Here is a 25,029-nt window from a genome sequence, read left to right as displayed (position 1 = left end):
GAAAGATTTTATTTTTCCACGACCAGATTAAATCAAGAAACAAAGATCTATCCAGAGAATATCACTCGAACGCATTAACGATGTACCTGGTGCGCGTACTTATTAAAAAAATATTTGCTTAGAAATATCCGGCGAAAGGTGAAAGCTGGCGGTGAAGTGCATTCAAAAGATTCCCGTGGCGTATGTAGAGGGTGAGTCGTCGCATAGGGCATCTGACGGGGGTTAGGAGAGAGGAGAAAAGAGAAAGAGAGAGAAGAGACCGAGGGGTCGACGAATGAGGCAGCGAATGAATACCGAGTATGGATTCGTGAGGAGCCAATAGGGGTGCAGGATGTCCTCCCTCGTTCGAGGGAGCCACGCCAATCGGGGGCGTCCGTCACCCTCTAGGCTTTCCCCGAGGGGTGGTAGAGACACGTAGCTGGCTTTCGAGGGCTCTACCTGGCTGGCTGATAAAGACAGACAAACCTCTGTCTTCCCGTGCCGGATCATGCCAGCTTTACCAGGCAGACGACCTCGTAGCAACCACACCTCCACCTTTGCATCCACTTTCATTCACTTACAACCACTTTCCACTGACGCCAATGCTCCGACGCCTTTTCTTAGATTACGCGCCTGTTTCCTACCCTCTTCCACGTCTACTGTGATTAACAGATTATGGAGCTCGCGTCTGGATGGAAGGGAAATCGGGGAAACTCGAGCGCGTTTTTTTCACGGTGTCTTCCTACACGCCTCTGAGAGATAGAATTATAAATCACAGAGTTGTGAGGATCGCGAAAATGCTTTTACATTTTACACAATTTCCAGTTTATTCTAATGCTAAATTTTATACATTGATAATTTTTCATTAGTTTCTATCAGTGTTACAAATGAAACGAGACTGTCTTTTGGCAAAGTGCCGGAAGGCATTAACTTCTTGAAGGGATCCACACCATGCGGGTACGCGTTTATTTACAAATCTACTATTGAACGGGCTTTTATTTGCGGCTGAAGTGCGAGGGAAATAAAGCTTAATTCATTGTTTGCTCCGCGACGAGTTCGGCGCTGGTACACGTGCCATGTCATGTGACAACCGTGCGCGACGCAGTGTCATACGCAAGCACTCGAGAGACAAAAGAAAATTTCAATTCAAACACCGTCGATTGGCGCGTCCATTCTCATCGAACTATTTTTATATCACATTTCAAAAGACAGAGACTGCGGAAATTTCTCAAACGCTGATAATACAGAAAAAGTATCCAAGCTCTCCTTCCAGTTTCACATTTCTTGATGAGATCAATTTCAGTCTCTGGCTCGCGCTGTATACTTTTATTGTTTGTCTGCACGGCAACGCGTATTTGTGTCTCGGCCGAATGAAGCCAGCGAGGAGTGTTGGCGAGTAATCTCGTTTCCGCCGCTTCACGAAGTTAAACTCCAAGAGTAGCATCGGTCTCGTCCATCCGAGCGGCTGTCTCCTGTCCACATCTCGTCTCGTTCCCTTTGCCGTCCTCTTTCCAGGCTCCGCGCAACTTCGAGGGGGAGCTACCCCGGACAATATATCAGTTTACAATGATAAAAAGCAAACACGGGAAATAACGTGAGGAATTACTGAACCAAACAATATGTCCCTCGTCTCTGGAGAGACGGCGTATATTTCGACCGAGCAGCCCGGCAGCATCCGACGGAGGGTGTGCCAACATATTTTCCTTACAATGCGCAGCGATTCCGGTTTTATATCAAGGCGAGGGCGATACCACCGCGGGAACGCTGAAAATGGACTCACTGTCGTTGACCAAGCGAATTGCCTTGGATCAATTATGTCACTCCGCTGTCGCTAGGGTCCAAAAGTGTCCAAACTCTGCTGTGAAATGGAGCTGTATCGATTCCTTCGTCCAATTATTCCTGTTTCCTTGCGAATAAGAGAAATGGTCGATTCTAAGTAAAGAGTACTCTCCGTTTGAAAGGTAAGAGGCTGTAGCGTCGCGTTACCTCGAGGGATAGAGGGATGCAGGATGACTAAAAATTGGTACCCTCTTGCTCGCGGGGGCCTCTTGGTGGGTAGTGCTCATGTAAGCAGTGACTAGTGAGGTAAACTCGAGTGTCTGAGGGACGGAGGGGGTTGGTGGAGAGGAGTGGTCGTCGTTCTGGCGGGTGTAAGGAAGGAGAGATAGCAGTGAACCGGGGATGTTGCCCTGGGGGTGGGAGAGAGGGTGGTTTTTCCTCAGTCTGAGCATTCCGTAGGATGATATGCCAGCAGCTTGGCTCACTTCGTCTTGGTTCGCATGCGGCTTCCACGCACACACGGGCGTCTTCGGTCTCTTTTGCTTCAGTTCAGGCTGCCCTCTTCCCTCTGCCACCCTTTCATCCTTTCGCCTTCTTTCCTCCATCCTCTCTTTCTATCTTTGCCGCGTACACGCGGCCCACCGGCAAGAAGTAGACAATTCACAATTAGCAAACACAAACAGAAGTACGAGTGGCTTCAAGTTGCTTGGGACGCGGTGGCAACGGGCTTAGCCGGAAGCAAACGGTGGGGTAGAGACTTCTGGGATGCGAAGCGACTAGCTTGGCAGTCCCTGAGCGTCAGCCTCCGCTCCAGAATACTCTTCTCAACTCCCGGCCCGACAGAGACCGGCGAAGGCGCATGTATGCTCTGGAGATAACGGGTGTACTGACTGGCATATCTTCATTTCTTCAATTGCCATTCGACCATTCAATTTGGAGCAGTTCAGCTTCCCACTGATACTTGAACATTTTATGAGACACTTTATTCACAAATTTCAATTCAAAAGAAGCACCTAATCCTGAGTCAGCTTCTTAACAATTCATCCAACGACGCTAGATTATAGGTGAAATTAGGTAAGATTAACTACCATTCGAATTGAGCTTGATATCCTTCTATTGAAATACTTGGGGATATAGAGTGATATTCAAGCAATGGATTTAAGAATTTGCTGATGCTGATTGTTCAATTGTGCGATTCGCTGAATCCTGTCTGGACGCACACCCGGTATGTACGCGCATCGGGCTCTCACCGTTGCGTTGGAACACTTGAAGCCCCAACCAGTTACGGCAACAATAGGCTTTGTCTTCGCGCCGTCGGCGCTCGCAAATTGGTAGAAATCTTGATTAAAGGTGCAATTCCGCTGCTGCCTACGGACAAATATGAATTGCACCCCCAATGCTCCCACCCTCCTTCTCCTCCTGCTCCTACCTCTCCTCTTATCGTTCCGACAAATGAAAATGGAAAAAACGTGTTGTGCTATACTTCTTACGGCGCGACAAGTCTGCGGCTTTTCGAGGATCAAGATTGAACTACCCCTTTGAAATCGGACACTGTCGATGTACCCACATTAAGGATATTATAACTGGCAAACAAGAAATACAGGGCAATTTCTATCTCGTCCATTGATCCCATTGCGGACTTCTCGATTAGTCCACGTATATCACGATGCTGCTTCATTTTGGGGATATTAAGATGACGAAGTATTTATTGGGCCAATGTATCTATCGACATGCGGTGATTCGATTTTGCTTGCCGTGCCACGAGATAATCCGATTGCGAGATTACACGGCAATTCGGATCGATGAAGCATGATAGTCGACAATGGGAAAGAGAGAAAGGGCAAGATACGTATAGAAATGGAATAATAACGCGTTGTATATGACAGATGCGATCGGACCACTTGCAATAATCCGCCTTGAGCTTATTCCTTTGCGGTGGAACCCTAAATGGGCTGTGTCACGCGCGTGACCCACCAGAATCGCTCATTAAACTTTGTACGCGTTTGTTTAAAACAACATGTTTGATACTAACAACAAACTTCACTTTAACTTACTAGTTGAATAACAAATTTTTGATCCTTGATTGAAATTCGGTCTTGATTTCAACCAATCGAAAACCCCTACGTACACGGCAATAGACCCTCAAGGCTTCGACGCGTTCATGCTCATCCTGTGCAAAACACACATCACAAAACTGAGTCAATTTACATAACGATAATTGAGACGTACATGAAAGGCCGTTCCCGAGTCTCGGCAATACCATCCGCAAACGGGCTTTGAATTTCGAAAAGCGTATCGATATTCCCCGCAGCAACGCAGTGGCTATGCAGAACTGGACACATCTCGGACACCGCGAAATGGATTCATTGAGGAATGGTACTTTAAACATTTCTTCTTATACACGTAAATCATAAGCACTGCGCAAATATTTGAGACATAATTCTAGAGTAAAAATTGTTTGAAAATCAATTCCGCCAATCGGAATTTTAAGCAATTGCAAGTCTAACTAGTTAATCATTTATGCATCTTCTGAAAAGCAACAATTTATAGGAATGATCTCGGAAACAGCGCGACCTGAACATCAAACAAAAAAGTTTCAAAATTCTTAAATCGTATTTACCATCTAATGGTACGTTGTCGCACCATTTGGGGCATTACCGAGGTATGGAAAGCACCTATCATTCTCTGGGACTGGGGACTTTAGTCCAAAGGCTACTCTAAGGGATAGTCCATTCGACCCGACTTGGCTTCGGAGCCACCAGCAAGGGTGGATAGACCAGGATCATCCTGGACCAGCCAAGGGGTAGCTAAAAAGAATGTCTAGGGAGTTTCTCCACAAGATCGCCAGGTCCATCCGCCCCCGCTAGTAACTCTGAAGCCGAGTTGGGTCCAGTGGACTAGCCCTTGACCTAGCTCTTAGTCTAGCTCTCGGACTAACCCTTGGTGCGACAACGTACCATTAGATGGTAAGCATGACTTAAGTACGACGTAATTCTCTTCTATACCACAGTACACCACTGTACGCCTCCTGGAATACCTAAATCTATGTCCATTGAAAGAGACGGTCCAGGAGGTAGATTTTGCATGACTACACAGTCTAGCACATAGTGAGTAATTTCCGATAACTATATTCTTCAAATGTGTTGCTATGTCGAGAAATAGCTGCCTAGTACCATAGATATTCTACAGTACTAAGAAATAACTAGATAATAAATATATATTAGTACTTAAGGACAGTTAATTACTAGACACTTTAAATAAGCATTAGTTCACTAGAATGTTAGAAGCTATTGTAATGCCTTAACATTTTATATGATTTATAGACAGTTTGTCAAAAAGCAGCTCAACTTTTGACATACTCCATGGATAGCTACATGCCTTGCATCCTCACTGGATTCATCTTCTACAGTTTTGGCTTGAAATGGTGCTACGAATATGCCAAGTACTGGGTATCTCTAAGATCTAGAGATGATTCAAATACAACAAAGGGACTAAAATTTGCAGAAAAATGTGAGAAATTATTGAACAGACACCCCATAGAAGGAAGTTTGAAGTTAATAGCAACTGCTATAGGTCTAACTGGTACAATAACTGGTGGTTTACAACAAGTTGGCACTGTTTCACCGAAAGTTGTACTTGCTACGATTTATCTCTTCTTTGCATTCTCTGGTCTTGTTGATGTTCTGAATTTCTATTTTCCCCACAATGTGAGCGAAGGATTAGTTAAACTAGCACTTGCTCAAAGCTTTTTTATAGAAGGATTTCTTTTCCTATGGGGAAGTGTTGGAAGCAATGAAGTTGCTAATTTGATCTTAGCCTTCATAGTGTGGACAACATCTCTGGCCATTATTTTAGAACTTGTATGGCCTGAATTGAAACTTCTGAGAGCATGTACTACATTGCTTCATGGTGGCTGGATAGCACACATGATACGTATGTATCATACAGTACCAATGCCAGCAGAAGGTGTTGCTCTTGTGTTTTCTTGGCATGTTGCTGCTGCATCAGCTGTAACACTATGTGTAGTAGCTGCTACAAGAAACTGTGCACCTAGACTCATAATGGATGAACCACCAGAGATACCCATTTATGACTACTGCCAAGAACCAGATCAGAGGATGTAAATCTTTCAGTGAAATTGGTAAATGCAATTTAACTTTGTGCACATTAGAATTTACATAAAATGCACAGAAGTAATATTTTTAGAGTAGTATACTATTAATATTGTAGTGCCAAACAATCAAAATGCACAAACCAAATCCAGTTTTTACACTGTATCAGTATTTTTTGACTTAATATTTATACCATCTAGGCATATTTCATTTTGCAATACAACGAACTACTCTATTTTATATGATCCTAATTACATAAATGTGATAGTATAAGCAATTTTGTAATACCCTTCTAGATAAAATACTCATTAGGAATTAAGAGGTGCCTTATGATATTATTGCTCACTTATTTATTATTAGGGAAGACAAATCGTTTCATCTTTTGTAATTAATTTTTCTATTTCACCATAAACTGACATGTGCCAAAAAACCATAATTATGCATTGTAAATAAATCATTTTATTAAACATATTTGTAACCCATGAATTGTTGTGTTTCATTCAAGAACATCTTAACAGATTTTTTATTATTAAGTTTGTAATTTTTGTGAGAATGTTTAATCACAAACTTTTGTTCAGAGTATCTTTTTTTCCCCTATGCTTTTTATATAATGTCACTAGATACTAGTTCTAAAATATATTGCAGTACCAACTTTAGCAATATATTCACCAGTTTTGATCAAATGAGGTTGCATCGTTGGCACTATCCTAACCGGCTCTTCAATTATACTAGTATTATTTTTTTTATCAATAACAGTGTGCTTGAAGCTTGAGGTTGAGCTAGGTTGATAGTATACAAAATGCTTATGATACAGTATTAGATTGTTTTTCTACTATTTAATTACCTTTTAGTCATTATTATTGTGCAATGTAGTGTGTTTTATAATCACTAATAATGGTTTGACCCTAATAAATACTTTATTCCTAGTATAAAGTATTTACTAATAGAAAATAATGAATTTATAATTACTTTGAAAGTTGCAATTTTGCTTAGATAAAAATATATATTTTAATAATTAAAAAAATTGCAAAATGGAAGTAACAACTGCAGAACTTATGGAGGATAGCTTTGAGAAGATTCAAACAAGTCCTCCTGTGCAAGTGGTACGCGTACCAGTAAAACATGCAAACCTTGGAATAAGAAGTCATGCCATGTAAGAAAATAATATACAGTAGACATCACCTATATCATATTAATCACACTTTTCCTTTTAGGGATATGAGTACCATGGTTGAACTGACTTCTTTTAGTACACTTGGAAAAATACAGCCTTTCTTAGTTACAATAACAACTACTGCAGCTTTATTAGTAGACTTACACTGTCATTTAACAGACAAGGAAGTTTGTGGATACTTAGGTGGTCATTGGGACATTAACTCACACAGTAAATATCTTCATGAAAATTAATATGAATTAGCGTACTTTTGCAATGACTAAAATTTTTTTAAATTATAGATCTATCTATAACAACTGCCTTTCCATGTCGATATTCTGGCAAAGATAAATCAGCTGCAGCTGCAGTTGAAGCTGAAATTGCAAGAGCTATGGAATGGAAGCGTGTGACATTAGTTGGATGGTATCATTCTCATCCTAGGTCTCATGCTTCCCCTTCTCTTCGAGATGTTGATTCTCAACTGGACTATCAAATTAAAATGAAAGGTCCTAGTGATAATGGTTACACACCATGCGTGGGATTAATATGCTGTAAGTTTTTTTTATCTTTCTAACTCATGAACAATGTTTTTTACTAAAAATTATGCAAGTTGTAATAAAATATTTCTTTCAGCCCCTTACAACACAGATGGTAGCTGTTATGAATCAAATTTTAATGTCTTTTGGTCTTTGCCACCTCCTGAAAATCGACCTCATGAATACCCCAGACCAATGCTACTAAGTTATACTTTGTCCCAAGAGCATTTTCTTTCTCAAGATACCTTAGAAGAAATTGTAAGTACACAGCTGTATATACGTAATAATTATTAAATATTTTTTAATAATTAAATAAATATCTATCACTGCAGAGGAGATGTATAGAATATTATAGAAGTGAAGGAGGTATTGACTTTACTGCCAATTTTAACAACAATACAACTTATCTTGAACGTCTAAGGGTATGTACACAAAATCATGTAAAAATAATAATATAAAATAATGATGTTCACTTACCTTTACTCTGTTAACAGTGTTCTCTCGCGTCTAAGTTACCTGGACGTAATAGGTCGAATGGTTCTTATTGGGATGTCATTAGAGAGATGATCTGTCCTGGTTCTGAAGATGGCACAACACCAGAATTCCTTGCAATGAAATTCCCATTGGTCCCAGTTTCAGAACCACTTGTTTCTTCAGTCCCACCAGGAGTTGGTCTTACACCTAACAATGCAGCAGTCTTCCTAACTCCTGTAAATTTTAAACCTGATGGTGCCATAATTACACCAACATCGAAACCTTTTGTAATGCAACCATCTACTTCTAGAGATAGTATTAAAAAAGACAATATTCTTGCCACGGACACTGCGTCCATCACGCAAATAAAAGACGGGAACTCTACATCTAAACAGCACATATCACCTCCAGAAGTGATGCCTAGCTTTCAATCTGGAGAGCTCACAGTTTCCGTGAAAAATACAAAGTGTGACTTTGATTTTCCACCGGCTGACTTTTCAAAAATGCCCAATCCCCTTGGGTCAGATACCGGTGGTAGCAAGACGCGTTCTTCAGTGGCACCCGACTTTCCTTTAGCCGACATAACGCAACAAATCTCGAAGTTTTCAGATTTGACAAAGTTAGCAAATTTCTCTACGACAGATTTGGCGAAGCTTTCCGGATTTTCTATTGCAGATTTTACGAGAACATCATCGCCTTCGCCGGCAACATCAGCGTACATGCGTAATATTGCGAATTTGTTTGGTCCCATTGGTAAAATTTCTCCCGCGAGAGATATTGAAGGGAATGAACGTAAACCAAGCGATTTTTCAATAGTTGACCAAATTCAATCGCCTTTTAAGGCTTCCACAGGATCTTCAGAGTCTTGCAGAAACTTCTCTGCAACTCCTGAAGATTATTCGACCGATCGAAAAAAGATAGACGTACAAAATGATAATACGAAATTAAATCGATCGAATGAGTATCAAGGGACCGAAGATCTATCTATTTCGAGCGCTAAATCTGACTTCGGTGGAATGTTGGATATGACAGCGTTACATAAAAAACAATCACAATCTAATGACATCGGTGATTCGCTAAATTTATCTAAAGACCGTTAGTAGACTGACCACGTTAATCAGTATTTTGCAATTGTGATTATTTCTATATGTTTATACACTATATTGTATACCTAAAATTGTCTGTCTATATAAAGATACTCAACGTGATTATGTTTATAATTCACGCAATATTTACGTGCGAATTAAGTTATTTTTTGTAACTGTGAAACAATCGAAATCTTATCATTTTCACATTTATCGTTACTTAATAAAGTAATGGTTTTTTTACCAGCTACCTTCATTTATTTACAGAAATGTAACCTCCCCCCTGTATCCTTAACCATCTCTACACTGAGTTATATCTGCATATAAAATTGCAGAATGTAGATGTACATTTTATGACATGTATACACTCGAAGTTGTGAATACCATTGCATCATATGCTTTAACAGTTGCTGTATGTAGACATGTCTTTTTAGTATGCCAGTTAGTAGACGATAGATTACCAAATATTTCGGATATATCAAGTAGATTACGCTTGTCAATAACAAAAAGGAGAAAAAATATAATTTTTGTATAGGTAGATCTAAAAGTATTTCGATAGAAATTGAAAACAAAATTATACACTATTATAGTTAGGTTACTAAAGGTTAGAACATGGTGTGTCCTGGAATTTGTGGATGATCTAAATGAGTTTGTCTTTTTATAAGAATTAAAATGTTTCGACCGGTGAGAAGCTTATTATCCACCTTAAATCGTGTCAAGGAATGTCGAGCAGTGCATATTGGTATTCAAAATTTGTCAGAAGTTCCAGAATATGAATGTAAATATTGCACATTATAAACTCATTTGGTGTAAGGAATATTTCTTCAAGTTTTTTTACTAAATTTTAGCTGCCATCACGGATGAGTACAAAAGAGGACCTGCAAAAGGCAGAGCCATTTATATGGACGTACAAGCAACAACATCATTGGTAAATTCAATGTGATTAGGTGTCAGAATTTTGAACAAATGAAAACTAATTATTTTTATTATAGGATCCACGAGTGCTGGACGAAATGATGCCTTATTTTACATCATATTATGGGAATCCTCATTCCAGAACTCATATGTATGGTTGGGAGACCGAAGAAGCTGTCGAACATGCTCGTAATGTTAGTAGGATGTTCGATTTCAATTTGTTATATGAATTAATGTAAGTGATTCAGAAGAACACTAATCAAATGCTTTGCTTTTAACAGCAAGTAGCAACTTTGATCGGTGCAGATAAAAAAGAAATCATATTTACATCTGGTGCAACAGAATGTAACAATATAGCTATAAAAGGGGTGGCAAGGTTTTATAGAGGAAAGAAAAATCATATTGTGACAACACAGACAGTACGTTAACTATTTTCGAATTATTAAAAATAAAGATCAAAGGATAATTATGAGTTTACCTTTGTATAATTTTGTTCATGCAGGAGCACAAGTGTGTATTAGATTCTTGTAGAGCCTTGCAAGCAGAAGGATTTGATGTAACTTATATTCCAGTGAAATCAAATGGTCTTATTGATCTTAACGAGTTAGAAGATGCAATTCGACCATGTACCTCTCTTGTTTCTGTGATGACGGTGAACAATGAAATAGGTGTCAAGCAGCCTATCAAAGAAATTGGTGCTATTTGCAGGTAAAACTGAAGATATTAATCCTCCCAATATGATGCGGGAGTCACTGGTGACTCACTGCTATGAGTCAGAAATGACTCCTGCTTCTGATCAGTAGTGAGAGGGTTAAAAAGTGATACTACAAAAATAAAAATTGATGGAAGTATTGAATTATTAATTTTATAGGAAAAAGAAGGTGTTTTTCCACACAGATGCAGCTCAAGCTGTTGGAAAAATTCCAATGGATGTTAATGCTATGAATATTGATTTACTGTCTATTAGTGGTCACAAAATATATGGTCCTAAAGGTAATTTTAAAAGTTACACATATTACTATAGGACATATTTTAGCATTTGTATTACTATAATATATTGAAAATAAAGGTATTGGAGCTTTATATGTGAGGAGAAGACCCAGAGTGCGTGTTGAAGCAATTCAAAGTGGAGGTGGACAAGAAAGGGGAATGAGAAGCGGTACTGTTCCAGCACCTTTAGTAGTAGGACTAGGTGCAGCTTGCGAATTAGCACAAGCAGAAATGGAGGTAATGCTATATAGAAATAGTCTATATTCTACATGGAATTTTAAATAAATTTTTTATATTTTTTTAGTATGATCACAAATATATCACAATGCTTTCAAATCGTTTGATTAAAAAAATAATGTCGAATCTGCCGCACGTTATACGTAATGGAGATGCTGTTTCTTGGTATCCTGGATGTGTGAATTTATCTTTTGCATATGTAGAGGGTGAATCTCTGTTAATGGCACTAAAAGATGTCGCTTTAAGTAGTGGTTCTGCTTGTACTAGCGCAAGTTTGGAACCTAGTTACGTATTAAGAGCAATCGGAACATCGGAAGACCTGGCACATTCCAGTATTAGGTAAATTACATTAACCTACTACTAAATACTATTACTAAATGGTTTTATAATTACTCTACTTATTCGTACAGATTTGGTATTGGTCGCTTTACGACAGTTGAGGAAGTAGACTTCACTGCGGAAAATACGATACGACATGTTAAGAGACTCCGGGAAATGAGGTACATCATACTAAGTTACAATATAAATATTTATTTAATATGAAAGCATGATTATTTTATTTACGTATATTCAGCCACGAGTATTAAAAGCTCATTAGTTGTTAGAAACGGAGGGAACAGATTCAGTATTGGACGTTTTTTAAAATCAGTGTTTGAGTAAATATACTCAAATATAAACTATGGTTCTTATGTAGTAATTATATATTTGAATTGCTTATTTTTCAGCCCATTATGGGAGATGGTTGAAGAGGGAATCGATTTAAAGACTATCAAATGGACACAGCACTAAAGGCTCTTTGTCACATAGCCATGTCTATCTAATTACATAGATAGCGTGGATTAAACATACAATGATACTGACCGTAAGTCACAGAAATAGATCAAGCCTAGTTAAGTAAAATACTCCGCAATGTGTAATAAATTTTTATTTAAAATCCTTCACTTATGAGAATTCGAAGTTCGTCCATAATGGTATATAAAGCTTATATTAATATTCCTCCTCCTTTTCCTCCACCTTTCACTTCATGACACACCTCCATAAAAAAGTTATCCAAGATAATTATTTGATATAAAAAATGATACCCTTACTCTTCACACTTTACTGCTGTGTGTTGAGTTTCTTAAGTTATAAAAACGTTGCATCACAAGCATTCTCTAATGCTCCTCATTTAGCACAAACACGATGGATCAGCAGCTTCATCCATGTATGAAATTTTAAATCTGTCTTTGTCCATTTCATGCAATTCCATACGCGATCTATTAGCTTCAACCAAATGTTGAGCTATGTCTTCAAACATCTCATGTACTCCTTCTCCAGTTTTACAGGATGTTTTGTATATACCAGAGATTAAATTGTGGCACTGTTCACTGTAAAAGACAATACATTATTGTATTATTGTGTACCTTATATTGTATATAAATAGTGACAAATTATCATTGAATTTACCAGAATTGTTCCATTTCTGCATCCGTGACTTGTGGAGCTACGCTTTCTAAATCACTTTTATTCCCACAAAGGAATATCTTTGCATTCTCAGCATATGTTACAATATCGAGTAAGTGCTGAGATAAAAGGTGAAAAGACGTCGAATTGTCTAACGCGAACACTAAAATAGCTGCTTCTGCAAACTTATAGTAACTCGATGTTACCGACGCGACTCTTTCCATACCCCCAGTGTCCCATAATTGCAACTGGAACATTTAATTCAAATAAAAACTACGTAGATCAATCATAATGTCAGAATAAATAATGTATTTTGTGTACGTATGCCTCATAAGTACAGGGTATGTGTACAGGGAAGGGTGAATGGATCATAAATTGTCGACATATATTCGATACGATACCCGTATTCGTCTGTCTTCAACCACATATTCTTTGTTGATATTGTCGAGACCGAGTGTTGACTTTCGATCACTGCTCGTAACAAACGTGTTATTCGCGAAACGCCTAAATAGAGACGTCTTTCCAACTCCGTATTCTCCGCATAGTATAACTTTTTGCTCTGTCACTTTAACAGTAGCCATGTTCGGCTTATGTCACTTCGCCGGTTGCACCGAAATACGAAAGTAACATCAGTAATAACAAATCATCGTGCTCGGGTACATATCCTACAATGATATGAACATTCTATTCACTACTCGTTTAGTCGTTTGCCTTTTCATGGCCACTAACACAGAGAAACGCTGACAGTCGTGACAATAGAAATATCACACCAGTGACGGACCATAAAACAGTTTTACCATAGAACACCTTCCTGTATCTGCAAGGTGCAACAGTGTTCCGAGTGTTATCGTATCGGGTAGTGCATAGTGTTTGGCGTAGGTTTAATTTAAGTTGAAAGTATTCACGTTTATATTAATAGCTGTTATTTTAATTAATTCTGAACATAAAGCATACATTGCCACACATTTATGATTGACTTAGAAATAATTATCAAGGAAACGGGGTCTTGTTTGCTTAGAAATTCTCGAGAGATGACTCAATAGAAAAGCAAAGTTGAAAAAATAGAGTAGCATTTTTTCATATGGAACTCCGTTTTCAAATAAATTGAGATTGAACACTGACAGTCAAAAGAATAAAAATTATATGATAATACGTAATATTTATTAGACATTAATTACATTCATATATTCTCGACGAAATACTGAGATTGATTTTATTTCGATTGTTCATATGAGAATTTCAAAAGTTGGGTCGTCTGGTGGTGCCCTCTATAAAGATTTAATTTGCGAACATGATGCGTTTGGGTCATCAGCTGTTTAAACTACTACTCGTTTGACGTTTTTAAATGTTGCCGCGTGCTGTTAATAGGTCTAGTTTTAAATTGTTTTTTTTTATCGAGAAAGGAACAAATTCTCGTCATGGTGTTCAACGAAGTGGACAAATTTTTACAAGAACTAGAGAAAGCTGAATTGGAGGTAAGTGCTCCAGTCAAGAAGTTCGATGAGTATAGGTTATGCCGACTTTATTGAACATTTTTGATCAGATTATTTATGAAAGCTTAATATTCTCTTATAGGCTCCTGACGGAGTTGCATCGACACAGACGTATGCTCAATTGCTGGCTGTATATCTTTACCAGAATGATTTGTAAGTACAAAACTATAGTATCTGTTTTTTTTTCATTTCTTGTTTTTTGAACATTGCACAAAACAATTGATTAAGAAAACATTCGCCAGTATTTTATATAGCCATAATACAATTTATTTATCTTATTTATGCAATGAAATAATTTTTGTTCGTGCGCGGATGCCACCTGTAGACCCTTGTCGGTACTTATGATTGTTACGCGGGATTTTCAAATTGCTCTTATACGATATACGAGTTCCTTATACTTTACTTTTTCTAGTTTTACCCATTTAAATACATTTTTTGTTTTAATCTACTGATGGGAAATTTAAAATATCGATTATTCCTGTCGGTGTGATATTTATCTTAAATTATTAGTCTATCTGCGTTGGGAAACATTCTCCTCATAATTGACTTTATGGATTATTATTACAAGCGTTGCAAGAATTCTGTCGCTTTTATCTCATATTTATTACGATAGAATAAACATTTTACAGCGAAATTGCATACTTTACCTTAAGTTTCTTGTTACGCTCCTACCATATAATTTACTGTGAACTCCACCAGTCACGCTATCATATTTACTGCATCGTGTGCTTCGTTATAACTTCATTTACTGCAAATTAATGTTTTAACTTTATGAGTATACGTCCTATCCGCTTTTTAATCTTTCACTTTATGGATGTTTGGAATGGTTCATTTGATTTACGTTCACCAGACGATCGAAGTCAAAGTTCGATTTTATATTTCTGTTAATACGGCACATTCACACTACAAGTTATACACTCCCACGAAACATGTGCACGAATAAATTTCGATTCGTGCTTGTCTGATCGAAATATCGATGCAGATGCAACGCTAAATACTTATGGAAGCGCATACCATCGGATCTAAAAACCGGAAATGCGGAACTTGGACAAATATGGGTTGTGGGTCAACGCATGTGGCAACGGGACTGGCCTGCTGTTCACGTTGCCCTTAACGCAGAATGGAGTGAAGATGTTTCCGATATTATGGCTGCTCTAAAAGGTATTGCACGGTATAAAGGATGCTTCAACATACTTAAGATGCATCTTCCTTAAAAAGTGATTCGAATATGTATGATTAAATCTATCTATGTGAGTCTTCTTTCAGAAAGATACATAATTTATGAATATATCTTAAAAAGATTATAGAGATATTTATTAGAGAAGTCTCGTCTATGCTCTACCTTATTTCTAAAATTGTTCTTTTTCTTTTTTAATTCGGTGACTTGTATGGAAGGTTATTATTATCCATTTTCGAGTCATTTTTAGTCGGGGTATCGATCTTTCAACTTTTAAATAATGTCACCTTTTTAGAGAATGTTCGTGAAAGAGCGATCACCTTAATATCCAAGGCGTACTCGTCATTGGGTTTAACCGTGTTCGCGTCGATGACGGGATTAACATTGGAGGAAGCACGTCAGGTCGCCGTTGAAAGAGGTTGGACCATCGAGGGAACGATGGTACAGCCGTGCAAAATCGAGAAGGAAGAGAGTAAACTCGACAACGAGGTTTGCCTTACGGAGGACCAGCTGCACAAGCTCACTCAGTTTGTGTCTTTCTTAGAGAATTGAACGAGCTGAGAGGCCTCGTCGATATGACGATACATCGCGAAGGCTTGATCGACAGTACCTTTAACTTAGTTATACCTTCGTAATCGTACTATATAAAGGAGGAAGTGTGCCTCAAAGGAAACACCTGTGTCCCTACCCTATAAAGCATGCACCACGATCTACCTACGCGTTTTACCTATTCGGTCGGAAAACCATTCGATGAAGTTCACTCTGCAAACGACGAGTCAACAACTCGATTAATCAATAATCGACGGCCGCGTGCAGGAACTGGCATTTTCCACAAGAGACCCCTATAGAAGAAATAACCATGGATGTAATCTCAAGTACTGTTTGATTTATCGGTGTTCATCTTAGCATTAAAATTCTCACGAATTATTCTATTGTACAAAACAATAAAGGACGTGATCACTACCGTCCCGATAACATTTCATATTGCACTACTTGCTTTGTCTTTTTATTCAGCACTTTCCCTCTACGTATATCTCATGCAAGTAGTTTCAGTAAACCCTCCACATTACGCCTTTTTGTTTAAAAAAAAAAAAAAAAAAGAAAGAAATCTACAAAAAATAAGTGTAACGTTTTTCTTCAATTTGTCGCGACTTTTTTCCACCGATTTTTTCCAATTTTGTCTAAAATCTTTGGCTTTCGAGCTTCCAGAGTCAATTATATAATCGAGCTGCGGGACCGATAAAGTCACGGTAGCAAAGGGGAAAGGGTGATCTCGAAACGAGTGGCTCGAATCGCGCGTGAAAGCAAGCGGGTGTATCGTGGCCGCCGTTCGAAAAAAGCCGCACGGCGTGGAGATTCTGCCGCGAGTATTACGTCACGCAAATCGAATCCTTGCGGGTCAGAAAAATCGCGGACAGATCGGTATGCCCTGGCCCCCGACATGCCTCCGCGAGCAATTCCCTATGAAATCGATTCTGACCGTCCCGTTCGCATTGTAAACGCTGAATATGCACAATCGAGGCCCCGATTGCGTAACGCCTAGATATTCTCAAAGAAATCGTTTCCAGCAGTCAGCAGGTAGCCGGTGTGTGCACCCACCGTCATCGGTGTGTCGGTTGCTCTTTTTTGGGCTCCACCACACTCTAGAAAGTTGTTGCACCGGTATCACCAATCCTACACGCTACCCGCGTTTCATATTTTACGTGTATATCGCTGTGCGTGAATTTCCGTATAAATCTCTCTGTGATATACTAACTCGCGACATTCAAGCTTCATTTAATTACCCAGTATGAGTTAGAGTTCTTAAGTTTTTTGTTGTACTCCATAAAAATACAAGGATGATACTAATCGATCCTTACGTTGTAATGTAATTTATATTCTTCTTCTTCGTCTATGATGCTCGCAATAGCTCGTCTTGCTTTCGCAGAAATATTTGTGATTCGTGGGCCATGGGTGATATTCGTCAATTTAACCTGGCGGAAACGTGGGAATGAATGAAAAGAAACACCTCAGACATATCTGTGAGGCGTTCCCACGCGTTCTAACCACATCAATGCGCCTATCGTAACCGCTGTTTATATCAAGAACGTGCGATCGGCGCAATAATCGGTATCGAAAAAGGCGTTCGGCCAGCGGGGGGTTGCAAGGTTGATAGGATGTAGCCTAGGATGAGGATGACGGTGCCCCGACCCCTCGGTGTAAGTACAAGAGGCTCCTTGCCACGGTGTATTCTGTTCACCGTGCCTCTGAATAATGCAGATTCATCGTCGCTTCAACGAGCGATGATTGCATCCTGATATCGCGCCGTTTCTTCGCATTTTTTTCCTTCTCGGGACCATCGTTGCCTCGATAGGCGGAAAGCACGATGGTCGAGGGGAGAGTGAAGCCCAGCGAGCGTCGTCACGAATCGTTCAGGATCTCTGTTGTTCTCGAACACAGAAGAATCTCGTTAGCAGGTGTCGTTGGTTCATCCTCCTCGAACACCTAGGCTTCGGTGAGGCAAGAATAAAGGTTCCCTCAGTTTTCTGTGTACCATAGGACAGCTTTCTCGGTGGAGAATTAAGACATCGTCGGTGGGACGTCGATGCTAGGTCAGATAGGGGCCTAGGGTCACTCGGGTAACGATAGGAATCGCGGATTAGGGATACAGACGCGTTTCCAGTCGCGTCCCAGCGGCCGAAGGCTTCTAGAAGCTCGCGCGCTAGGTACCCATCGGGTATTACTAAAGACGAGTACTAGTTTGCAACATAAAACGCGAAGGTGAGAGGCAAGAGGGAAGAGCCGGGTTACCAGTTACCTTACCTGACCTCCCCTCGTAAGAGTACGCGCCGGTGACTCGCGTCTTCTTTCCCGAGAGCGTAGCTAAGCCGCGCTAGGCCTGTTGCGGTGACCTTTGCACGTCGCGGAAAACGCCGATGCTCCGTGAGCAGCGAGCGAGTGGCACGAATCGAACGCGACTAGTCGATTTCGAAAGTCTCTTCGCGGCGGAAGAGCAGTCGGGGTGAGACGACGGGGACGAAGAGGATGATGATAATGATGAAGAACAAGTAGAAGGCCGAAAGGAACGTTCCCCTTCGTTTGCCTATCGACGTCACCCGTTCTATCGTCGCTGAAAGAGAAATAGGGGATGCTGAAGACCATGGGTGGTCGTAAGGGTGTAGCTCACGCGAACAGTCTACGCGTTTCTCGTGTCGTGGAAGACGTCGAGGAGGGATGTGATGGATAGGCTCTCCGTGAAAGTTTAACAGCCAGTGGATGCTGTTTGTAATTCATGAGGATTGAACAGAGTGTAGAATAGAGACAATCAGCCAGTGGTTTATAAGCTGACGGCTGAGTAATGAGTACCGAAGCCGAGGAGTCTGTTTTTTCGGTCGAAAGGTCTCAGAGTGGCGCGAAGTACAAATAAAGGCCGCAAAAGAAAAGTACAGAGTACCCATGCATCCCTCTCATGCTCGCAAACGTCGATTCATAGTCTTCCTCTTCCACTCTCCCTGTTATTACGTCTGCCAGGTAAAGTGAAATGAGGAGCACGCCACGATGACAATCTTCCACTGCACTCGATCATCCAGCCCAGCTTCCAGGTTGTGTAACACGGGTAATCCACCTAGCCAGAAATTGCATCTCGCCCCATAGTACAGGGCATCCTTTCTCGTTCACGTTCGATCTGGTTTTACTTCCTCCTCCCTATTTCTCTTTTGCCTATAAACAGTCATCATTTTCTCGTCTACATTCTTCGGTATCCACGCAGCGAATTAGCAGGTGATCAGAGAAAGAAACAGGATTACCTCTACTCGGGTTAAAAATCATTCGAATCGTCTGGAACAATGAGTCCGCGAGGCCATTCTCTGCGGGGGTTGTACCGTTAAGAGAAGCACGACGTGTCTACGGGTCCGAGCAGGAGAGAACAGGGGAACGAGAGGGAAAAGGCACAATTGAATGTTGGCGGACCCGTGGGCGGGACGCGGTTCGATTGTTTCTTTATCGCGATCATCCTCGCTCCTTCTTCTGCGACGGCAATGGCAATCTCACCACCGATCCGCACAATCATTCGCGTACTCGCCGCGATTTCTATATCGTGCCTGTGTATCATTGTCCCTCTCGCGTCGCGCGACGCGTTGCTGTTCGCGCGGGTCGGTGGGTGCGCTCAGAATGCACCTTCTCCGCGGCATTCCACACGCGGAAAGAGAACCGATCGTTACCTTTGCACAATTGCATTGTAGCGGAACGTAACGGTGATCGACCGGTGGATCATCGATTCGTCTCGATCCAGACACCCCCGCAAATCTTCGAGCAGTTCGGGTCGTTCAGTCGATGGCATTTGCGTAAGCACTGATCACGCTTGTGAGAACTAAAATTTGGGGACGGTTTGCGGCGTAATGAAGCGTGAAACGAGCTGCTCCCGATAGATCTCTGGTGGAACAGAAGAGCAAAAGAATGGTAGCTTACGCGTTTGACCTGTGGAAATTGGAAATAGTCGTGCATTGTATAAGGTGCTTGACTTTTGCCGCCGTGTGGTTCTAGGCTCCTTTGTCTGAGAATGTCCGTTCGAAGTATTCCCAACCTGAAATCTAATACGCAACAGTGCTTTCTCGTGGTTGGTATTCCCAGTCGGAGGCTGGCCACCCTTTGTTATACCTCGCGATTACGCGGTCGATCAGCGATAATCGAATTACCGCGGCTACGAAATATTCTAAATAAGGCGTCTCGAGCGGTCTCCAAGATGGTTAACAGGCTCGGTTACGTAACAAGGGGTGAAGGGGGGAGAAAGAAACCGAAGCAGCAACACGACTGAATTTAGCCTGCATTAGGAATTCATGACTACCTAGGAGAAATTGGCCGTGATGCGACTCCGTGACAAATACGCGGCTAAAGTTCCTCCGCCGATTGACACGATAACCCCCGTCGCATTTGCAACAATGTCTGGTCGTGACTCGCCCGACTGAAGTGGAATCCCTGGTACCTTGTCACTGCAACATCCCTCGTTCCGAGAATCGTGCAGGGATTTTTCAAACACGAAAACCAAGGCTTCTTTATCACCTCGAGAAACGTTGAAGAATCAAGGGGAGAACATCTTGAGACAGTCGTTCGTCTTGGACTCCACTAACTTGGAAGCGGGTTTTTTGACTTGAGCAAGTGGGAATATCAGATGACCACTTTTCTGTGTACACTGCGTATGGCTGAGAAGTGGTTTTTAGATTCTAGAGAGGTTGGTCCGAAAGATAAGTAGAGAATACCTGTTCCCTTCAGACACCTTGTAGACGTGTTGCTAACAATGTTGATAGTAATAAAATCCCTGTACGAAGAGAACTCGAGGAATATTCCCCAACTTCTTTAAGATTTAACAGTATGTTATAGTGAGACCATAAAAAAAGTGATCAGGACCAAACAGAAGATCAAAGACGAACCATGTGGACCATAGAAGAACCTACGGAAGAGACCAAACATCAGCGTAATTGTAAATCTTTCAACGCCTGCAGTGCTGTATCACCGTTTCTCATGGAAATTCATCAGAGGTGTGATGGATTCGCCTCGAAACCTAATACAGCAGAGTTTTCCGAGGGTTCCGATCGTCGGCCCTGATAGCTCCCTCCCTCGGTTGCATCGGTGGCACGCCACGAGGCGGCTGCATAGCGCAGCGTGCGCAGACTTCTGGGATTTCGCAAGCGGCACTCTCGCCACTACGGAGATAAAGAGAAATACCTGAGAAGGTGCAGGTGAGGTAAGGCGCAACCAGCCGGCGAGGGGGAGAGGAGGAGGAGGATAGCTTCGCTCTACGACCCAGCACAGCACTCGCGTAAAGAAGAGAGCGGGCAGGAGGAGGGCAGAAGGGGCAAAGGGAATCGGAGGGAAGAGAGACGGAGAGGAGAGCGTTGAACGGGAGAGAAGGCAGAGAACGGAATATGGGATCACCTAAGGTTAGGGTTCGCGATGCTGCGCCCACGTACCTATTGTCTCTAACTTTCGTGCGCTGCGGGAAAAAGGACGCGAGTTGCCTACGGTTGTAGCGCGGCGCACCACGTGCATCGCCGCGACCCCTTCTCGCCATGGGATGCTCCGATATTCCATTTCCTTGAGCGAGAGAGAAGGACGCGTCTACGATACGCGAAACGAAAGTGGAATCGTTGCGCGATCAACATCATTTTTCCCTTTTTCCATTTCTGAGTTCACCTGTTACGTGCATATTCAAAAGTGGCGTAAGACATTTTGTAACAATATTTCATTTTAAGAGACGTTCTCGAGTCGTAAGAAACAGTTTGTATTTTATTTAGCAAAAGTTTCTATTCAGCGAAACGAAAAGTGAATGGATGCATGATGACGGCATTAACTTGTTTTTACGTTTGGATTCGAGATGCGGTTGACATCGAGGAGATAGTAAAAATTAAATAATCGGTCGTAGGAAGTTTCCATTCATGTTCGTTTGCTTTTTAATGGTTATTAAAAAAGTGATAATATTTTACAAAGCTGCATCATGAAAATAAATCACGTCTCCTTCGACTAGCCTATTAATGGCCATTGGTGGTCATTTGCTTATCAGTAGACGAACCGATGAAAGTCGACAGATGCAGAGGATGGTTGTGTGAATAGATGGATTAAGATAGCGCAGTTACATCAGCCAAAAACAGGAAAGTCTGGGTATTTCGGGTTCTTCATTTCGTATATATCAGGCGACAAATCAATTGCTCCCCTTTGCTTAATGTTTCTTTAATCCGAAGCAAACTCATATTTAAAACCTTTTCGGTGTTTTTATTAGACAATTGTCCGACTATCGCATGAATTTTTAATGGCTATACTGCGCTTGCTCTGATATTTAGAGGTGGTGAAACAAAAAAGATTAATTGTTTCTAAAATACTCCAAAATAAATCATAAGTAAGATTGCGTCACAATGGGCTTCCTCTCTCTAAAACAGCTATCCTTTTTCATATCTTTTCCCTTGCCTATAGGTGTCTTCGGTTTCGCACGACGAAAATCCCCTTGCAACTGGGTTCAATAATTTGTAGATACGTGTACAAATAACAATAGATAGTATAAATGAACGGGACACAAGGAAATCTGGTGACTGGAGTTTGTTGCGCCGGGTGGCGGCCACCAACGTCGAGCACGACTCTGCTCGACGGTTCCCACCTACCGTAGCCGCGCGATCGTCGGCTCTAAACGTATCACAGTTCTTTAACAATCGTCTCGAACCACTGTGGCTTGTAATTAGACACGATATTCGTGTCAAACGCGAGCTCGAAAGACTTTCACGAAAGGCAGAGCGTCGAACGTGTATTTTGCAACTCGGGGGCAATTGTCTTATCCTCCGATCGCATTTCTTCAAATTCTTTCGCTTCTTTCAATTTACTACCGCTTTTGTGGGTCAATAGATTCATTTCACCAGATCGAAAGATCTGTTTTCTTCAGTCATACATTTTTGTGAAAAATAAATGACTTCGAATGAAAAGGGAGAAGTGCCTTCCCGGTTCTGGTCCCTCAAAAAGTGCATCGACCCTCGAAACGGGATCACTGTGTTACACAATTTCGCGTGAGTACCATAGCTACGAAACTGGTCAATGTCACTGTCGTTTCACGCGCGTGGGAGTGCCTCCTCGATTTCTTTCCGTGTCGATTATCAACACGTCAGATCTCGGTGGTCTAGGTACGCCTATCATCGATGAGGTTACGTAAATTTACAGAGTTTAGAGACTTCGAAAGTCCCATTGGGGACGGTGTTCCTAGAACCGTTAAGTGGCGAACGCGCTCACACATTGTTCGGCCCGCGTTTCGATCCGCCCTCCGTTGTTGCGCTTCGTTCTTTAAACGATCTTATTGTTCGGTCGGCTTTCGATCGCGTGTTACTTTTGCCAGGTGAAAATAAATAGCACGTAGCGGCGTTGCATCAGCGGGCAGATAGGCTCGCAAGTTTTTCAGGGAACGCAACGAACGGGGTTACGCCGGCGTTTCGCAATCGGGCTTCATTTCGATTCCCTCTGAGCCGTTTCAAGCCGCCGCGCCATTTCCGGGTGTTCGTGCATCTCGTCTTAGAAGCACGGATTCGCATCGTGACCGGGTTCGCGGTTATCTGGAATCTAATCAGTTAATTAAGCTTTTAACAGGATGGGCGCATCGCCCGTTTGAAAACAGGGACGTCGTTAAGTCGCGAAAGTAGCGAATTATTCTTCCTCCCACTACTTCTGCTTCCCTCATAATTGTTTGCTATTGAATTTATCAGCTCCAGATAAATCCCTTATTTACCACTAATTTTGATATCGCACTCGAATTTTAAGAAACTCTTATCTACACCAATCAAATCCTTTCTCTCAGTACACTGGGTAGAAGCTCCCTCAAAGATAGCTCGGAACTAGTTGCAATCAGAACCCAATATCGCGAAGAATGCCAGTAAATTGCATAAATCTCTTCAATCTCTTACAAACGTGCCACCAATAGACGGAGTTTCTGAGAAAACTCCTTTCTACCTTTTAAATACCCGTTAAATCCCAAAGAACTATTCCTAGAAAATAAGGAATAGCATCTTCCAGAAAAATGATGTGCCATCGTCGATCGATGTCTGAACCGTCTGTCCATAGCAGACCCATTCCGCTTCCACTGAAAAACGTCGAGAGCCAGACAGTCTGGCACGGTCAGTAGAATGATCCGCGAGTGGTGCCTTTCCAGCGAGACCAGTCCCAGCTCACCCCCGTTATAGCTGGCCGTCTCTAATCGTTCACGCAGTAATCGTTTGTGTCCCACTTAACTTGGATAGCGTGGGATAGGCCCTTGGGAGATGATAATTACACGTCGCGTTGCGGGTCGACCTACGGGCATGCCGGCACGACCGTATCGTACCGTACGTTACGGCCGTGCACTCTCACCGGTACTCTCTGTCCTCGCCTCTCCCTCTCTCACTCCCTCTGACACTCTAGCCACGCTATTCGTCCCGTTCTGGTCCTGGGAGCCACGACCAGGCGTTCGACACCGTGCGGTACTCTCTGTACTATCATCGCCGACCGTCCGTGTCCTCGCCACGAGTAGTACCGGTAAGCACCGGGGTCGAGCGCGCGCTGTGCACCGCTCGCGACCTCTGTATCACGCTATCGGCGAGCCCTCGCGCGAGTAACGTCGCGATTAGCGCCGCATAATCGACCCTCTGTACCGTTTCCTCTCCTTCTATCTAAAAGGAGCTCCTAGGCTAGAGGCCTTCTATCCTCGGAGGCTGGTTTCTTCGATACATTTTCGGCAAGAATGAATCCACTGTTTTCCCACGCAGTACCTTCTCTCAGGAGTTAATAGTGTGAGAATGATCGGGAAGCTTGGTTTAAGTCCCACCCGAGAGTTTCCTCATCAGTTTTCCTATTAATCTTTCTCGTAATACTAGTTTATTTCCCTCGGTGATAGTGCGTTGCGTCGCAGGTGATTGATTGTATCTACGGTGGGCAGTAGACAGGGGAGGTTCGAGGGTATTTTTCAGGGCGCAGGATTGACAACGACGCCGGCGTCGTCGTACGGCATCGGTGAATTGGCCATAATATGATAATAGCGCGAGGCACTCCCCACGGCGGGTCCTGTCTATATACGTTCGCCTTCGTCTTCGAAGTGAAAGGCGGGCGAGTCGCGGCGAGCACGCTAGTTTATGCCGCGCTAAGCCTATGCCTATGCCTATGCCTGAGCTATGCCTGAG

At 41.8% G+C, this 25,029-nt stretch overlaps 5 protein-coding genes across 6 annotated transcripts; 4 read left to right on the top strand and 1 right to left on the bottom strand.

The window, feature by feature from the left end:
• The first annotated feature begins 4,801 nt into the window (after window positions 1-4,801).
• LOC143183280 (transmembrane protein 45B) lies at window positions 4,802-6,276 on the top strand. Its single transcript, XM_076384805.1, has 2 exons — window positions 4,802-4,865; window positions 5,082-6,276. The coding sequence occupies exon 2, from the start codon at window positions 5,121-5,123 to the stop codon at window positions 5,880-5,882; it is 762 nt and encodes a 253-aa protein (XP_076240920.1). The 5' UTR covers window positions 4,802-4,865; window positions 5,082-5,120; the 3' UTR covers window positions 5,883-6,276.
• A 415-nt stretch (window positions 6,277-6,691) lies between these two features.
• Window positions 6,692-9,364, top strand: LOC143183048 (uncharacterized). Its single transcript, XM_076384424.1, has 6 exons — window positions 6,692-7,023; window positions 7,085-7,254; window positions 7,326-7,574; window positions 7,657-7,817; window positions 7,892-7,981; window positions 8,054-9,364. The coding sequence occupies exons 1-6, from the start codon at window positions 6,902-6,904 to the stop codon at window positions 9,131-9,133; spliced, it is 1,872 nt and encodes a 623-aa protein (XP_076240539.1). The 5' UTR covers window positions 6,692-6,901; the 3' UTR covers window positions 9,134-9,364.
• Window positions 9,365-9,548: 184 nt separating this feature from the next.
• Nfs1 (Nfs1 cysteine desulfurase) lies at window positions 9,549-12,201 on the top strand. The gene is made up of 11 exons (XM_076384358.1): window positions 9,549-9,722; window positions 9,784-9,896; window positions 9,967-10,046; window positions 10,111-10,227; window positions 10,315-10,452; window positions 10,536-10,741; window positions 10,905-11,026; window positions 11,103-11,260; window positions 11,328-11,599; window positions 11,671-11,760; window positions 11,986-12,201. Exons 2-11 carry the CDS (start codon window positions 9,791-9,793, stop codon window positions 12,047-12,049), a joined length of 1,353 nt encoding a protein of 450 aa, XP_076240473.1. The 5' UTR covers window positions 9,549-9,722; window positions 9,784-9,790; the 3' UTR covers window positions 12,050-12,201.
• A 227-nt stretch (window positions 12,202-12,428) lies between these two features.
• Window positions 12,429-13,284, bottom strand: Rabx6 (RAS oncogene family member RabX6). Its single transcript, XM_076384361.1, has 3 exons — window positions 13,105-13,284; window positions 12,707-12,951; window positions 12,429-12,627 (listed from the first exon to the last, which is right to left on the bottom strand). Exons 1-3 carry the CDS (start codon window positions 13,282-13,284, stop codon window positions 12,429-12,431), a joined length of 624 nt encoding a protein of 207 aa, XP_076240476.1.
• Window positions 13,285-13,293: 9 nt separating this feature from the next.
• Window positions 13,294-16,362, top strand: Csn8 (COP9 signalosome subunit 8). Of its 2 annotated transcripts, none has more exons than XM_076384359.1 (5): window positions 13,294-13,359; window positions 14,107-14,178; window positions 14,279-14,349; window positions 15,179-15,357; window positions 15,669-16,362. In XM_076384359.1, the coding sequence occupies exons 1-5, from the start codon at window positions 13,294-13,296 to the stop codon at window positions 15,923-15,925; spliced, it is 645 nt and encodes a 214-aa protein (XP_076240474.1). In that variant the 3' UTR covers window positions 15,926-16,362. The 2 variants fall into 2 exon arrangements, with proteins under 2 accessions (XP_076240474.1, XP_076240475.1); XM_076384360.1 differs by lacking the exon at window positions 13,294-13,359 and adding an exon at window positions 13,511-13,527.
• The last annotated feature ends 8,667 nt before the right edge of the window (window positions 16,363-25,029 follow it).

The sequence above is a fragment of the Calliopsis andreniformis genome, chromosome 9 (assembly GCF_051401765.1).
Source record: "Calliopsis andreniformis isolate RMS-2024a chromosome 9, iyCalAndr_principal, whole genome shotgun sequence".
Lineage (NCBI taxonomy): Eukaryota > Metazoa > Arthropoda > Insecta > Hymenoptera > Andrenidae > Calliopsis > Calliopsis andreniformis.
This window is presented reverse-complemented; position numbering and strand designations above follow the sequence as displayed.

Coding starts and splice junctions, on each gene's coding strand:
- LOC143183280 (XM_076384805.1), top strand. CDS start 5,121: ATGGATAGCTACATGCCTTGCATCCTCACTGGATTCATCTTCTACAGT.
- LOC143183048 (XM_076384424.1), top strand. CDS start 6,902: ATGGAAGTAACAACTGCAGAACTTATGGAGGATAGCTTTGAGAAGATT. Junction 7,024..7,084: donor GGAATAAGAAGTCATGCCAT/GTAAGAAAATAA, acceptor TTTTCCTTTTAG/GGATATGAGTACCATGGTTG. Junction 7,255..7,325: donor TTGGGACATTAACTCACACA/GTAAATATCTTC, acceptor TTTAAATTATAG/ATCTATCTATAACAACTGCC.
- Nfs1 (XM_076384358.1), top strand. CDS start 9,791: ATGTTTCGACCGGTGAGAAGCTTATTATCCACCTTAAATCGTGTCAAG. Junction 9,897..9,966: donor AGAAGTTCCAGAATATGAAT/GTAAATATTGCA, acceptor ACTAAATTTTAG/CTGCCATCACGGATGAGTAC. Junction 10,228..10,314: donor CTGTCGAACATGCTCGTAAT/GTTAGTAGGATG, acceptor TGCTTTTAACAG/CAAGTAGCAACTTTGATCGG.
- Rabx6 (XM_076384361.1), bottom strand. CDS start 13,284: ATGGCTACTGTTAAAGTGACAGAGCAAAAAGTTATACTATGCGGAGAA. Junction 12,952..13,104: donor TTGAAGACAGACGAATACGG/GTATCGTATCGA, acceptor TAAATGTTCCAG/TTGCAATTATGGGACACTGG. Junction 12,628..12,706: donor GCAGAAATGGAACAATTCTG/GTAAATTCAATG, acceptor TGTCTTTTACAG/TGAACAGTGCCACAATTTAA.
- Csn8 (XM_076384359.1), top strand. CDS start 13,294: ATGTCACTTCGCCGGTTGCACCGAAATACGAAAGTAACATCAGTAATA. Junction 14,179..14,278: donor TAGAGAAAGCTGAATTGGAG/GTAAGTGCTCCA, acceptor ATTCTCTTATAG/GCTCCTGACGGAGTTGCATC. Junction 15,358..15,668: donor TATTATGGCTGCTCTAAAAG/GTATTGCACGGT, acceptor TCACCTTTTTAG/AGAATGTTCGTGAAAGAGCG.